This window comes from Talpa europaea, assembly GCF_964194135.1.
Source record: "Talpa europaea genome assembly, chromosome: 6".
Classification (NCBI taxonomy): domain Eukaryota; kingdom Metazoa; phylum Chordata; class Mammalia; order Eulipotyphla; family Talpidae; genus Talpa; species Talpa europaea.
Genome location: NC_140072.1, coordinates 59,100,921 through 59,115,430, shown reverse-complemented (window position 1 = coordinate 59,115,430; position 14,510 = coordinate 59,100,921). Strand labels below are relative to the sequence as shown.

Here is a 14,510-nt window from a genome sequence, read left to right as displayed (position 1 = left end):
TCTTGGGATAGAAGGAACATACCTTAACATGATAAAAGCCATATACCACAAAACCACCGCCAACATTATTCTCAATGGCGAAAAGCTGAAGGCCTTTCCTTTAAGATCTGGAACAAGACAAGGATGTCCTCTCTCACCACTGCTCTTCAGTATTATACTGGCGGTCCTAGCCAGGGCAAATAAGACAAGTTAAAAAAAAAAAAGAAAGAAAGAAATTTAAGATATTCTACATTTCATTTCATCAATTAACTTTTTGAACCTCTGCAAAAAGGTACTAGAATCTACAAACAACTTTTAAAACTACATCTCAACACCAAACGCTGGCAAGGATGTAGAACAGAAATTCTCATTCCTTATTGATGAGAATGTACAATGGTGCAGCCACTTTGGAAAGCAGTTTGGCAATTGCCTACGAAACTAAGCATACTCTTACCTACAATCCAGCAATTGCACTGCTTGGTATTTACCCAAAGGAGTGGAAACTATATGCATAAACAAAAACCTGCACAGGGATATCCATAGCAGCTTTATTCAGATTTTTTAAAACTTGAAAGTCTCCAAGATGTCCCTCAATAGATGAATGGGTAAATAAACTGTGGCACATCGGACAACAGAATAGTATTCAGCACTAAAAAAAATATGAGCTGTCAAGCCATGAAAAAAAACACGGAGGAAACTTAAATGCATATCACTTAGGAAGCCGATCTGAAAGGGCTATATACTGCATGATTCCAAATATATGACATTCTGGAAAAGGCAAAACTGGAGACAGCAAAAAGATCAGCAGTTGCCAGGGGTGGGGGAGGGAACAGTAAATAGGCAGGTAGAACACAGGATTTTTAGGGCAATGAAGTTATTCTGTATAATACTATGATACTGGATATTTGTCACTAAACATTTGTACAAACACAAGGAATGTGCAATACTCAGTGTGAACACTAATATAAACTAGGGACTCTGGGTGATAACCTGTGTCAACAAAGGTACATCAGCTTAACACATGTACTTCTGTGTCATCAGTTCTCCTTAGTGGTGGAGGCAATACATTTAAGAGCAGGAAGTCACAGGAACTTTCTTTTGTGAACCTAAAACTGTTCTAAAAAAAAACCAAAAAACTAAATATATTATTAAAAGTTACATGTTGGAGGTTAAGGAATACAGACAAGTACAACTCATACAATTATAGCTGAATATGTTGGTTTCAAATGTTTCAGTAAACTAGCACATAAGAATTCACTACAGGGCCTCCCCGGTGGCGCAGCGGTTGAGCGCTAGGCTGCAAAGCTGCCCGCAGCCTCTGCAGTGCCGGTTCAATCCCTGGCTGCCGGCAAGGGTCCCACATGTAGCACAGCCCTCTCCTGCCGCCCGCTGCTCCCCTCAGCAGTGTCCTCCGTCTGTCTGGCTGTACTCCTCCCTGCTCTGGCTCTGGTGAATTTTCTCACCCTCACGCGCTTCTAACTGCACCCAGTACTTGTATAAATAAATAAATAAATCTTAAAAAAATAAATTTTAAAAAATCACATCAGAGATTTAAAAAAAAAAAAGAATTCAGTACAGCAAGCTAGACTCTGAGATGTGTATTAAGCTATCATAGCACCTCCCTTTTTAAAAGGATTAAAACACATTTTACACTATTTCCAAAAGCTGCTTTAAACATCTCAGTGTTATGTATTTAAATTACTTTAAGTTACTTTAAATGCCTAGCTAAGTGAGAGAATGAAATTTAATTAAGGCATTTCCAATGTCATTCATATATTAAGGCAACATAATGCAGCCAGGTAACTTCAACTAATACCTTGTGCTAAAATAAAGTTTTAAGCAGCATCAATAATTAAGGAAACACTGTTAGATGAGTCCTGATAACTGCTTTTCTACACATTTAAAAAGTGATAGATAAAATAAAAATTCCAATTCTTTAAAATCTAATTTTAATTGTTCTTAGGTCAACTGTTAAAAAGATTTCACATTTAATTTCTATTGTAATTCAGTTAGACGGGGTTGCAGTGATCTAGAAAAACAGGTAAGCATGCTTCCTAAGAACTAACCTCCATTTATGAAAACTAGATGCTTAATAAAATCCCTTTTCCAGTTCAGCATTAATCAGACTCAAGGAAAGATCACATTTACATTTAACCCTATTTTTGTGGTGTCTGATCTTAGCTTAAATAATGTTTAGAAGTTTCAAAAAAGCATAGGAAGGGCCTCCCCGGTGGCGCAGCAGTTGAGCACTGGTTGCAAAGCTGCCCGCAGCCTCTGCAGCGCTGGTTCGATTCCCGGCTGCTCCCCGGCCACCAGAGGGTCCCGCATGGCATGCAGACCTCTCCTGCCGCCCGCTGCTCCCCTCAGCAGTGTACTTCATCCTTCTGCCTGTTCTGCTCTCCGGCTCTGGCTCTGGTGAATTCTCTCACCCTCCCGCACTTCTGACTGTACCCAGTGCTTGTATAAATAAATAAATAAATCTTAAAAAAAAAAAAAAAAAGGCATAGGAAGCAGGTTACAGTCACTTTCAGATAAGGATTCTTATTTTCTGGCTATATCAGGATGTAATTTGTCTAAAATTAAAATTAAACTGAGCGCAAACTTAAGAACATTATTAAATGCCCACACATTTTAAATAGCTTTTTCAGAGAAAAATTTGATATGACACTTAAGCATTCTACTGTTTCCCCATCAGTGAGGTATTTTGTTTATTGCCCAACAATTCAAAATTCAATTCAATTCAAAAATGAAATTACTAGCATTCATTGGGTTATCTGATTGCCATGCTGCTTCTTTGAACAAAGTTTGTTGCTGATCAGTGCAACTTTTTATCTTATTTCCTTTTACCAAAGAAACCACATACATGACCAAACAAAAAACCAGAACACTGTGCTCCCAGTTCACCTTGGCTCTTGCAAGGAGTTACTACTTTTAAATCATGGTTTTAATTCAGGTATTGCTCCCCATCCTAAGAATGAGAATTTAATTACTACTACTCATCCCACCTTTTTACTCCCAGTTTTGATGGAAAATTAAAAATAATAATAATAGCTATAACTTTACAGCTTAAAGAAACTTAAGACTATTTAATACAGCATTGGGTTTCTCTCCATGAAAATCCTTTCCCTCCCACCCCCATTTCTGACTTACTTTTAAAAAATAAATGATTGATTGATTGATTTATGCATATAAGAGCTGGGGTGCAGGCCAGAGATGCCAGGGGTGAGAGGATTCCCAGAGATTGAGTTGGTAACAAAACAGGTAGATGCACTGAAATACACTGCTGAGGGGAGCAATGGGCGAGACAGGAGAGGTCACGTGGGTCACCTCCTTGACAAGGGCTGGAACTTGTGCTGCGGTGGCTGCAGATAGCTTTTCAGTGCTGTGTCCTAACCTCTTGCACCACTAGGGAGGCCCTATTTCTGACTTACTTCTGTCTGCTATACATTTACTTTTACATTGTCGAGGTTGATTTAATTTATATACTTTTTTCCATGTTTCATCTACTATATAGTTAATTCTAAAGGCTGGGTACCAATAAGCCAGATTTGCAATGTTTTAAAAATGTAAGGGGGCCAGACCTCCTTGGTGACGTAGGGGTTAAGTCTCAGAGCTATCACCACTACAAGCCTATTTCATACCCAGCCAGGGAGCTAACCCTCATATGGCACAGACCTCTCCCTCTTCTCCCCTCAGCAGTGTATTTCAGTCAATTCGCCTGTTCTGCTCCCCATTCTGTCTTTGGTAAATCCTCTTAACCTTCCCCCACCCCCACCTCTGGCCTACACCCTAGTTCTTCTATGCATAATTAAATCTTTTTTTAAAAAAACTAAACAGGGCCCAATTCTTAAGTGTGAAAACCACTGCTGCGTCCTCTAATACCTAACTTTGAAAAAAAGAAAACTGAAAAGCACACTATACAATTCAGAATTTGAACAATAGATTTGTCATAAAAAACCCAAACTATCCAGATTAATAAAAAAAAATTAATTGGTATGTACTCATCCAAATTACATACAACTTGCTTTAGATGGTTCAAGTATTAACTTTCATTATTTGAACCTGGCTGCTGCATTGTATTAGGAAAAGATCATACGACCCATGCTAGAAATAGGCTTGGTGAAAATCCCCTCTCCGTGGAAACCTGACAGGGTTTTCTTTCCTTCAGGGAAATGAGTTTCTTCAAACCAAGATAATAAAGTTTAAAAGACAGCACACTCAATCATAACTGACAATGTCTGCTGGGAAGGTCTGAACATTTTGGCTTCAGAAAGACTGTAATAGGCCCTTGACATTTCAAGGTCTAAGTCCCAAGATCTTTGACCAAACTCAACAATCTTCCTGGACAACTTTACACAGGCTCTTGGTTTTCTTCAGAATTACATTTCATCTTGTGTCATAGTTTCTTACACATACTTTCAAGCCCATGTTATTAAAAAGAGGAATAACTCTTTTTAACTCCTCTCACTTAGTGGCCATTGTCTAAGTTCCCTAGGGCTGTCATAACAAAGCACTACAAACTGGGGAGCTTACACCACAGAAGTTCATGGTCTCACAGTTCTAGAGTTTAGAAGTTCAACATCATAGTGTTGTTAAGGTTGGCTCCTTCTGAGCACCATGAAGGAATCTGATCACTCCTTCTCTCCTAGCTTCTGGTGGCTTACTGGCCTATCTTCAGTATTCCTTGACTTCTAGAAACATCACCTTGATCTCTGCTCTCTTTTTCAAATGATGTTCTTCCTGTGTGCATGTCTATGCTCAAATTTCTCCTTTTTACAAGGACATCTGCCATAATGGAATGTGCCAGCCACGATGACCTCATCTTCACTATATATCTGCACCAACCCTATATCTAAATATAAGGGGCACATCTTTTATTGAGTTAGGACTTGAACATATGCATTTGGGGGAAGCACAAACAAACACACAGCAGCCATTTTTCACATATTTATAAAATTTTACATCTTCCAATCACTATGTACTGCAGAATCTCTTGTGCCTGTAACAGAACACGGCAAACAGGCACTTAATAAATATTTGTTGAATAAATAAATGAGACTGCTGAGGAAAAATGGATGCTGAGGGGTTGGCTAGGTTAAATCATTATTTGAGTAATACCATTCTGCATGGAATTTAGCAAGAATTAAGATTGTGCCTACCAAGGGACTATGGGGATGGTACATGGGTAAACTGGTGGTGGGGATTTCACAAGGACTATAACTGAAATGAGAAAGCATACATTGTACAAAAATGAAGAACGATGTAAAAAAATACATAAAATAAAAGTTAAAAAAAAAAAAAGATTGTGCCTGGAAAAAACAGCAAAATACTACATATTCAACAGGCCCTTAAAGTTCATACTCACAAATGCTAAAACTCATAAATGTCAAAACCTAATAACAATTATACATACTTTTTTTAAAAGATTTATTTATTTATTATTTATACAAGCACTGGGTACAGTCAGAAGTGCGGGAGGGTGAGAAAATTCACCAGAGCCAGAGTGGGGAGCAGAGCAGGCAGAAAGACCAAAGTACACTGCTGAGGGGAGCAGCGGACGGCAGGAGAGGTGTGCGCGCCATGTGGGACCCTCCTTCAGTGGCTGGGGAGCAGCCAGGTATCGAACCGGTGCTGCAGAGGCTGCGGGCAGCTTCCCAACCCAGCGCTCAACCACTGCGCCACTGGGGAGGCCCAATTATACATACTTTTAATAATGATTTTTCTTGAGGAAAAAAATAAGAGAAGAAAGTATCAGAAATGGGGAAGCAAATGATTTCAGTTTAAATAAGTCAAAAACTGCAGTATTAGAAAAAGCAAAGGTCACTGAGTAAAATATCAGGCCAATATGTTTAATGGTCTATGGGCAATCCATTGCTACAACACTAAATCAGGTGATTCCTTGTTATGTCTTATTTTAATAACTAAACCTCTTTGGACAGGTCCAAGACAAATTGTATATGATAGCAAAAAACAAGCTTCTATTCTTTCTACAATAACATTTTCCAACATACCCTCCCAACAGATAAAGCCCACATAACTAGGAATTGAAGGTATTTTCTATTTCTCCTAATCATCTCATTCAAATCATATCACCATGAATTTCCTGAATTTGTGGCTTTAAAATACTGTATTACTATAAACTTTAAATTCCAGACCCAGATAGGCCTATATTCATTTCAGCAGAAGCATCTTGAAATGTAGAATTATCATCTTCAATTTCCTTCAGTCATTTATGGTAGCTGCCAAACTGAAATGGTGCACCTTCAAGGCAACACTAAACTGACAGCAAATAATAAAAGAGTCTCTTAAATGTTTCATTTATAAAAGCTTATTTTTTCCCACCATCAAATTTTGCATACTGTCTGAAATATTACTTTACAAGATTGACATCTTGCATGCAGTTATTCTGCCATGATGCATTTGCTAAACTTCAAGGTTAGTTGAGGGGGTAAAGGGGAGCATCTTTATTTAACCTTCTGTGAACAGATAAGCAATACAGAGCTAGGCTGATTTTGGTCTAGGGCCTTTTGGGTAGAGCTAGGTGGTACAGAATTAAAATTAAACCTCAATTGCCAACAGACATCACTATAGCTATCCCCTTTTCTGGATAGCTTTACTAATCTTCTGGGCTATATTAAAAATTACGCCATAAAATAAACACTTTTAAAAGGCACATTAAGCCACGGAGTGGCTCCAAAGAGTAGTCTGACAGCTCACTCTGACAGGAAAATAAAACTGCAAACCAAAAACATTCGAAGTATTTTCTTGAAATCCTGCTCACACACAATAGCAAATTAATCTAGAAGAGCAAATCTATAGAATTCTATAATAGGGGCCTCCCCTGGTGGCGCAGCAGTTGAGCACTGGGCTGCGAGGCTGCCCGCAGCCTCTGCAGCACCAGTTCGATCCCCGGCCACCGGCAAGGGTCCCACATGGCGTGCAGACCTCTCCTGCCGCCCGCTGCTCCCCTCAGCAGTGTATTTCATCAGTCTGCCTATTCTGTTCCCGCTCTGGCTCTGGTGAATTTTCTCTCCCTCCCACGCTTCTGACTATACCCAGTGCTTGTATCAATAAATAAATAAATAAATAAAATCTTTAAAAAAAAAAAAAGAATTCTATAATAAAGTTCTATATACTTTTCCTCTTAACATAATTGTTAACGACAACTATAACAAACTAATATGTGAAGTAACAAAAATATGGTTTGTGTTTCCACAATTGAAGTATTTAGACCATGTAAAAAAAAGAAATGTTTTTAATAGTAAACTACATCCAAATCACATTCATTAAATAAGTTGCTATGGAGGTCATCTGGTAAAAGAGCCACTGAATTTATCTGAGCAAGTTTACTAAACAATGTAATCGAGGGAGATAACCAGATAACAACACTTCTTTTTCTTCTCTTTACATACCCAGTTTAGCTATTACATGAAGGTTCAGACACAGCTCAAATCCTTCTCAGTTAACATCACTTGGTAAAAGCAGAATTTCTGATAACTCTATCATAAGCTATGTGATTCAATTCCCAAAGCAACTTTTGTTTTCAATGACCTACTTAAAAAAGTATCTACAATCAATACATTATCTGTTTTTCAAGTTATTTCCTACATTTCTTGTCAATTTTAAAAGCCTTATTTAGAAATAATACCAACCCTTTTCTAAAAGCTAAATAGAACAATCTTTTAATCTGCTGGGTATCTTAAAAACCAATCAACTTGACATAACCTCCTAATTCCCAGAATGTAAACCATAATTCAAGCTTCAATTTTCTTCTTAACATATTCTACTTTACTAAAATGAATTCTCATCCTGCAACTATGAACAAGAAGAAAATTGTACTTAAAATATTATTAAAAGACAAAATCTCATTATTTAGTATTAGATTAACAGTCTATAATTCTAACGTTAAAAATATCTATAACTATAACCTCTCCAATTTGTTAATTCCCAAAGAGATTAATAAAAGATGTAATTAACATCTAAACTTAGAGCAGACTGTCATTTGGAACAGACTATGTTAACAATAACTGTACCAGAGTCAAACAGATCAACCCATCACCCTTTATAGTTCTAAGGTTAATGAACACAATTTGTCATAAATTTTCCGGTAACTCTGGGAAAAAAAAATATGAATAAAAAAGGGGTACTTTTTGCATAACATTTTTATTTTCTTTTCTTAGAATAAAGGCTGGAGTTATCTTATTTGCAACCTAGCACAGTATTTGTCAATGTAGATCTCATAAAATATTTTTGAAGTAAATAAACAACAAATAAGCAACTCAATGTACTACTATTACTCAGCTCCTTATCCACATGCTAGATTTTAAATTATATATAATAAAACGAATGCACTTAAACTTTTTTATTTCTACCAGTAAAGACTGAAAGAACTATTCATCTAAGAATTTCCAATTTAATAGAATGCTGAATTGAACTTTCACAAACCAATAATTTAGCTAATGATTTTCTGGAACTACATGACATTTTTCACTTAACTTTTTTTCTTTATGAAATTAGAAAATATACAGAAACACAAGTTATAAAAGTATCTTTGTAATAAATAACACAAGGCTACATACACATAAACTTGATTTAATAACATTTACTTCTCTCTGGAAGATGTTACTATTTTAAAAAACTAGAAATTAGAGAGGATGAAGGTGAAAAAAGGAGTAAAAATAACTATAAATGTTCTTCCACTTCAAAAATTGTCTGACATCTGAGCCAAGACTCTCTGCATCTATCAGTGACTTCCTCTTCATGCATCATAGAAAGAGTTCAACATATTTTACAAAATCCATTACATTTTAAGACCATTTCCAATATATGCTACCATAAATCAAAGAACCCATTTATTCAAGGTTACTTATGGAGAATTAATCATGCAGAAAATTTTAACAACTTCTTTTTCAAAAATTACTGTACTTGGCATTCTTATACATAATGGTGTGGATTCAAAGACAGACAGCACTGAAGGCATATAATTAAAATTGTGAACTTAAGACATTTAGAATAGTCTTTAAGTATGTAGAATTCTATGCAACAAACATTCCAGAAAAATAAATCAGAATATAAACATAACACAATCTCCTTTGAATTACAGCGTAAATGGTATTACATAAGAAAGTTGTTCCAAAATACTTGTACATACTTGAGACTGCCTCAAAAATTCATGAATTTTTCTAATGATTTCTAAAAGCTATCTTCCTCTTTTCCAGGACAAATTTACTCAAAAGAGAAAAGTAAATAGGTAAGCTACATATTTATAGCTTTTATTGATAGGATACAGCCATTTCACCAAAATTCAGCTGTCAATATACAATCTCATTTCCCATCTTAACGAGAAAATATATTACTTTAAATGGAATACAGAGGCAAAGTGTCAAGAATTAAATAACCTTAAAAGTTTTAATTTCACAGTTCAAATATCAAAAAAGCAGTAAATCCCCAAAACATGAAAACATGATTAACTAAATAGAAAAAAAAAAGACATTTAAGTCATTTCATTCTTTCTTATTATATAGTGAAAACATGTATTTACAACTTCAGTCTTTAGCAAACTTCATAAAGTTTAAAATATTCATTTAAAATAGACAAATGTTTACAAAGAACATTTAACTTAAATTCCACAGTTGGCTATAAAATGGTACTTATGAAGATTCACCTAGATGAGGAAATAGTCTCATCAAGAGCAATGGTAAAATACAAATATAAAATATACCACAATGTTTAAAAACCTCAGTGTTTTATAGGAAAATCAATAAAGATAACTTAGCTCTTTCTGGGGGGAAAAGTATCATTTCAAATTTAAAATGTAAATTTTACATATGAATTCAATTAGAAATATATTTAAACCTTATCCTGCCACATAATCATCATCTATTTTGTGGAAAACAGCAACAACCAAAAAATGATGTCCTTTTTTTGAATATGTGTACATCAAAACCAAAAGGTTAATTTTTGCTTTTCCCTTTATTGGCAACTTTTGGTGCATTTTTAGGTTTTGGCTCCCAAAGGGCATTTTTCACAAATCTTGAAGCTGCACCTTTATCCAGCTTGCCAGCTTTTTTCTTGTCTGTTATCTCCTTGACTCTGTTCATGTACACTCTGATTCTTTCCTTAAAAATAAAAAATAAAATAAAAGCAATAGATTTACTAAGCCGTTCACTACCACTAAATTTTATTATACTACACTTCAGTGAAATTCAGTAGCTATGTATTTATTGCCAACTGAGTGATGCTAGTAAGTGCAAGTGAATAAGATACACAACACACACCCAACGATCTCCTGTAGTTCAATCTTGGGGATACAAAGTCATTTCAAAAGTGTTTTCAGAGTTTTAAAACAGGAAGAACTAGACGAAGACATCACTTCAGAGATAAACATTAAATTGTTTATATGTGCTTTTTTAATTTAGCATTAACTGAAGTACACATATTAACTCTTATACATCTTAAATTTATATTCTAAAACAAAGTTCTCAGATACTTGCAACACACAAACTAAACTCTCCTGAAATCCTTCTACACAGGAAACAGATGAAGCAGTACTTAACTTTTTTTTACTATTACCACCTAAGCGTCACAATTAAAATAAATAGAATAAAAATACAAAATCCTTTATTCAATTTCATAGTTTTGATTGACAAGCACACTCATTTTCTAGTGAAATACACAGTCGTAATCAGACTGCAAGGTGAGAATCATAATAGGTTGCCATACCACTTTGAATCTTCTGAGACCATTAATCAGAACAAAGGTCTATTCTATACTTCAGTTGGAGAAATAAAGATGATGAGAACCGTAAAATAACATAAATGATCACTGATTAAAATCAAGTTTCATTAATCAAAATAGTTATATAAACATGCACAGAAAAATGCAGAATCTCACACTATCTTAACGGTAAAAGACGAACAACTCTGCTCAAAATCCTCCCTCTATTTCTCTCAAAGTAAAAACCAACGTACTCCCAATACTCACTCACCCCAACCCTGCCTGGAATAATCTTTCCTCAAAGATCCACACAGCCACTATCTCTCCTCTTTCCAGCCTGCTCAAATGTTAATCTTGTTATAGGCACAGCCTTTACCATTTAAAATGGCAATCCTATTCAAGTGCTCCAAACTCCCTTACCCTGATATATTTTTTTTCTTTTTCCCCATAACATATAACTTCCTAACATATTTATTCTTGTTTGCTATATTATATTTACTGTTTGTCTCCCTCCACTAGGTAACTCCACTAGGTAGTCTGACATCTGCCACAAAGGCAGGGATTTTTATCAGCTTTAGTCACTAAGAAATCATCCTGGAATGACTTGGAAATAATTCCTGGTACTTAGTAGGCACTCCAATATTTGTTAATGAATAAATTGATTTCAATTTATTGATAGAATTTCAAAGCCTTATGCATGGCAAACAGGTTTCCTATCAAACATTAATGCTATGCTCAATTAGTGTCTGCCACAGAGACAAAAAAAGGGAATAGATTTATGTGTGCTTTTATTTGCCAACCCTTGTTCAGAATATGAATGTACTCCTCCATAAACTGTGTTCTGAGGGAGAAAGAAGAAATTATTTTATCCTTTTCCAATGACAGAATCAAATATTAAAATACTCCAAATAACTTTGTTTTAAAGAAAAAAGGATGGATTTTATAAATGTAAAGTCTGTATTAGAAAGTTGAAAAGAGATGACACAATGCACATGTCTTAATATTTAAAGTCAGTATCTCCAGTTAAATCAAGATCTGTGTATCATATAGCTGTATATTTTTGCTTTAAGTATCTTTCACAATTTCTGTATTTAAAATAAATTCATTTCCTCCCCAAGGAACTTCAAAAGAAAAAGATGTCTTAGTCAATATGTTAAAAAAAAATGAAGACAACAGATATGGCTTACTCATTTTTTTTTCATAATAAATGACCAAATACTTTAGTAAGTTGTAAATAATATACATATCAAGTATCATAAGGCTTGAGAATAACAGTGTCAAGTAGCATTACACATATATATTTACCTTATATTTTATAAACACAAAGAATAAATTTATTAATATTCTTATTCATAAAGGCAAGTCAAAAAGGTAACCATAAGTAAGATTTCTAATTTTTCTCTTTCAAATTGAATGATTTAATTTTTGAAGTCAGCAAAAACTCCAAGATACCAGACCTTATATACTGTACTTATACATCCAAATGGAATACAAAGACAAACCTAAAAGATTTATTACAGGTTGTAAATATGTCACTAATGCAGAATTACTGGACAGTACACATACAACTGGTGCCAAAAAAGCTTTTAGCTTTGTTGCTGAACTGGATTCTTTACTGCTGAGAAAATGAATTAATGGAGGAATTGAAAAGGTGGGGGAGAAACTTTCCCGTCTTTGCTAGTAAATCAACTAGAATATACTTTTAAGAATTGTGTAAGAGTTTAAAATAAGAAGAAGAAAAAAGGTGGTGGGGAGTGGAGATTGTAGAGATGAACAGGATTTCAAGAATTTATAGGAAAAATTATATGAAAGTTATAAATAATTACTAGAATCACTGCATTTTTCCCATTCAGAGGTTTATATAATAAATGGAACACCAACTCTCTGACAAAGGTAAGAGAAAGAAAAACTAAAGACATAAGGAAATCTTGCTCACTTTCATAATTTCAACTGTAAATAATTTTGTTCTCTACAACTAGTATAAGTCCTTTAGTAGGTAATTTAAACTTTAGAAAAATACAATGAACAAACATGCAAACTAAAAAAAAAAATTCACTGATATCTTACCAATTCTTGCCTCACTGGATGTTCTTTAGGATTAACTCCCTGAGTAGCCAAATAAACTGTAAGAGAAAGATTGCGTGGAGTAAAATGGTATACGTATTAATTAGGAATATTAATTTTAATAACTCTAGTTACCAAAAAAAAAGTAACACAAATGATTAAATATTTTATTTAACTTCAACTTTTATTATTCAACTTCTCTATATATATTAAAATTTGTGGTTATAGGCATCTGATATTCTTCTTTAAAAGAATTAAATAACTTAAAATTACCACAAAACATAATTGCATATAAATGGCTATCATTTAAAAAATAAATCACTTTGACACTAAAAATAATTTGCTTTGTAATTAATTCCAAAGTCATATACATACCCCAAAACATTGAATTTAATGTGTAAGCAGAAACTAAATCCACTTTCGCTTGTTCAAGTGGGTCCAACTATTAAGGAGAAAAAGAAATACACACAAACTTTGAGCACCATCAAATAATATTTTAAACTTTGACCAAACACAATGTATCAAGGAAATGTCCCCCCCCCAACCCACTTCCGATAATCCAATAACCAATGATCTGGATATAATTTGCAAAAAGAAGTTTTGTTTACCAGTGATTTCTACCCACAAATTTTCACTTCAGGGTACCATCTTCAGTTAGACAAGGAATGTGTATAATCTACGAAAAATTCTTTTGAATTATTTTAATTTCAAGAGTTACAATCTGGGCTTTGCATATGTCAAAAGTAATTTATCAATGTAAACACTGTACATGAAGCATTTATGTATCAGAAGCAGGCTAGAATGCTTAGGCAATACCAAAGACAGAAGAAACATAATGAGATTTGTTTTAGACTGTCAAAGTCAATTTAGTGTTTTTGTCCTATAGGGTTTCCAGAAACCCTGATAACATCACTGTAATACTTAAAAGGTCAAAGATAGAGTCTGTCAAAAGGAATGCTGTGAGTGCTCCTTTTTTTTCCAAAACCAAGTAAAAATGAAAATATTGCTAGGAAGTGTTTCCTAATGTTGGAGTTTTGTTTTGCTCCCTGAAACTACCCAAACACTTGTAAAATTGAAAAAGAGAAAGGCACATAGCATTAATCTATTCCTACTCCTATATTTTTCATAAAATAGCAATCTGATATATGAATTATTTTTTAAAATTCCATTTTTAAAATACCTTCTGTAATAACTCATTTCTAGAAACAGACATCATGGTCTTCAGCATGTCATCCACACCACCAATGGAATTCTCAAATGTTGATAAATACTCATGAATTTCTACTGGATAATCTTCATTAATTTCTTCACCTGCCATTGTAGCCAGCTGGAAAAGAAATAAAATCTTAGAATTCATCTTATGGAGAGATTGCTATTTAGTTTACAAAAAAAAAAAAATCAACAGTCATGTCATGTACTTCAAAAGTGCTATGAGAGTTAAAACCTGAACATAATTAAACAAATCTTTTAAGACTACAGTTCTAGAACTATCTAACTACTCAAGGCCACTAATGTTACACATATCAAACCCTCAAAGCTTTTCAAGCACTAAAGATGTGACCATCAAACATGAAATAACAACAATCTAAATGCTACATTTAAAAAATTTTGTTTATATTAAAGACCAACCAACACAAAATAAGTCTAATGCTGAAAAAAAAAATGACAAGCAAAGAAATTTTTAAAATACCTTCTGCAACAACTCATTTCTAGAAACAGACATCATGATCTTCAGCATGTCATCCACACCA

The 14,510-nt window shown here is 34.2% G+C and overlaps 1 protein-coding gene across 1 annotated transcript; it reads right to left on the bottom strand.

Moving 5' to 3' along the window:
- Window positions 1-9,932: 9,932 nt before the first annotated feature.
- On the bottom strand, window positions 9,933-14,250 carry C1D (C1D nuclear receptor corepressor; the record flags this gene model as incomplete). The annotated part of the gene is made up of 4 exons (XM_084235350.1): window positions 13,940-14,250; window positions 13,135-13,201; window positions 12,763-12,818; window positions 9,933-10,097 (listed from the first exon to the last, which is right to left on the bottom strand). Exons 1-4 carry the CDS (start codon window positions 14,114-14,116, stop codon window positions 9,933-9,935), a joined length of 465 nt encoding a protein of 154 aa, XP_084091476.1. The 5' UTR covers window positions 14,117-14,250.
- Between the last annotated feature and the right edge of the window lie 260 nt (window positions 14,251-14,510).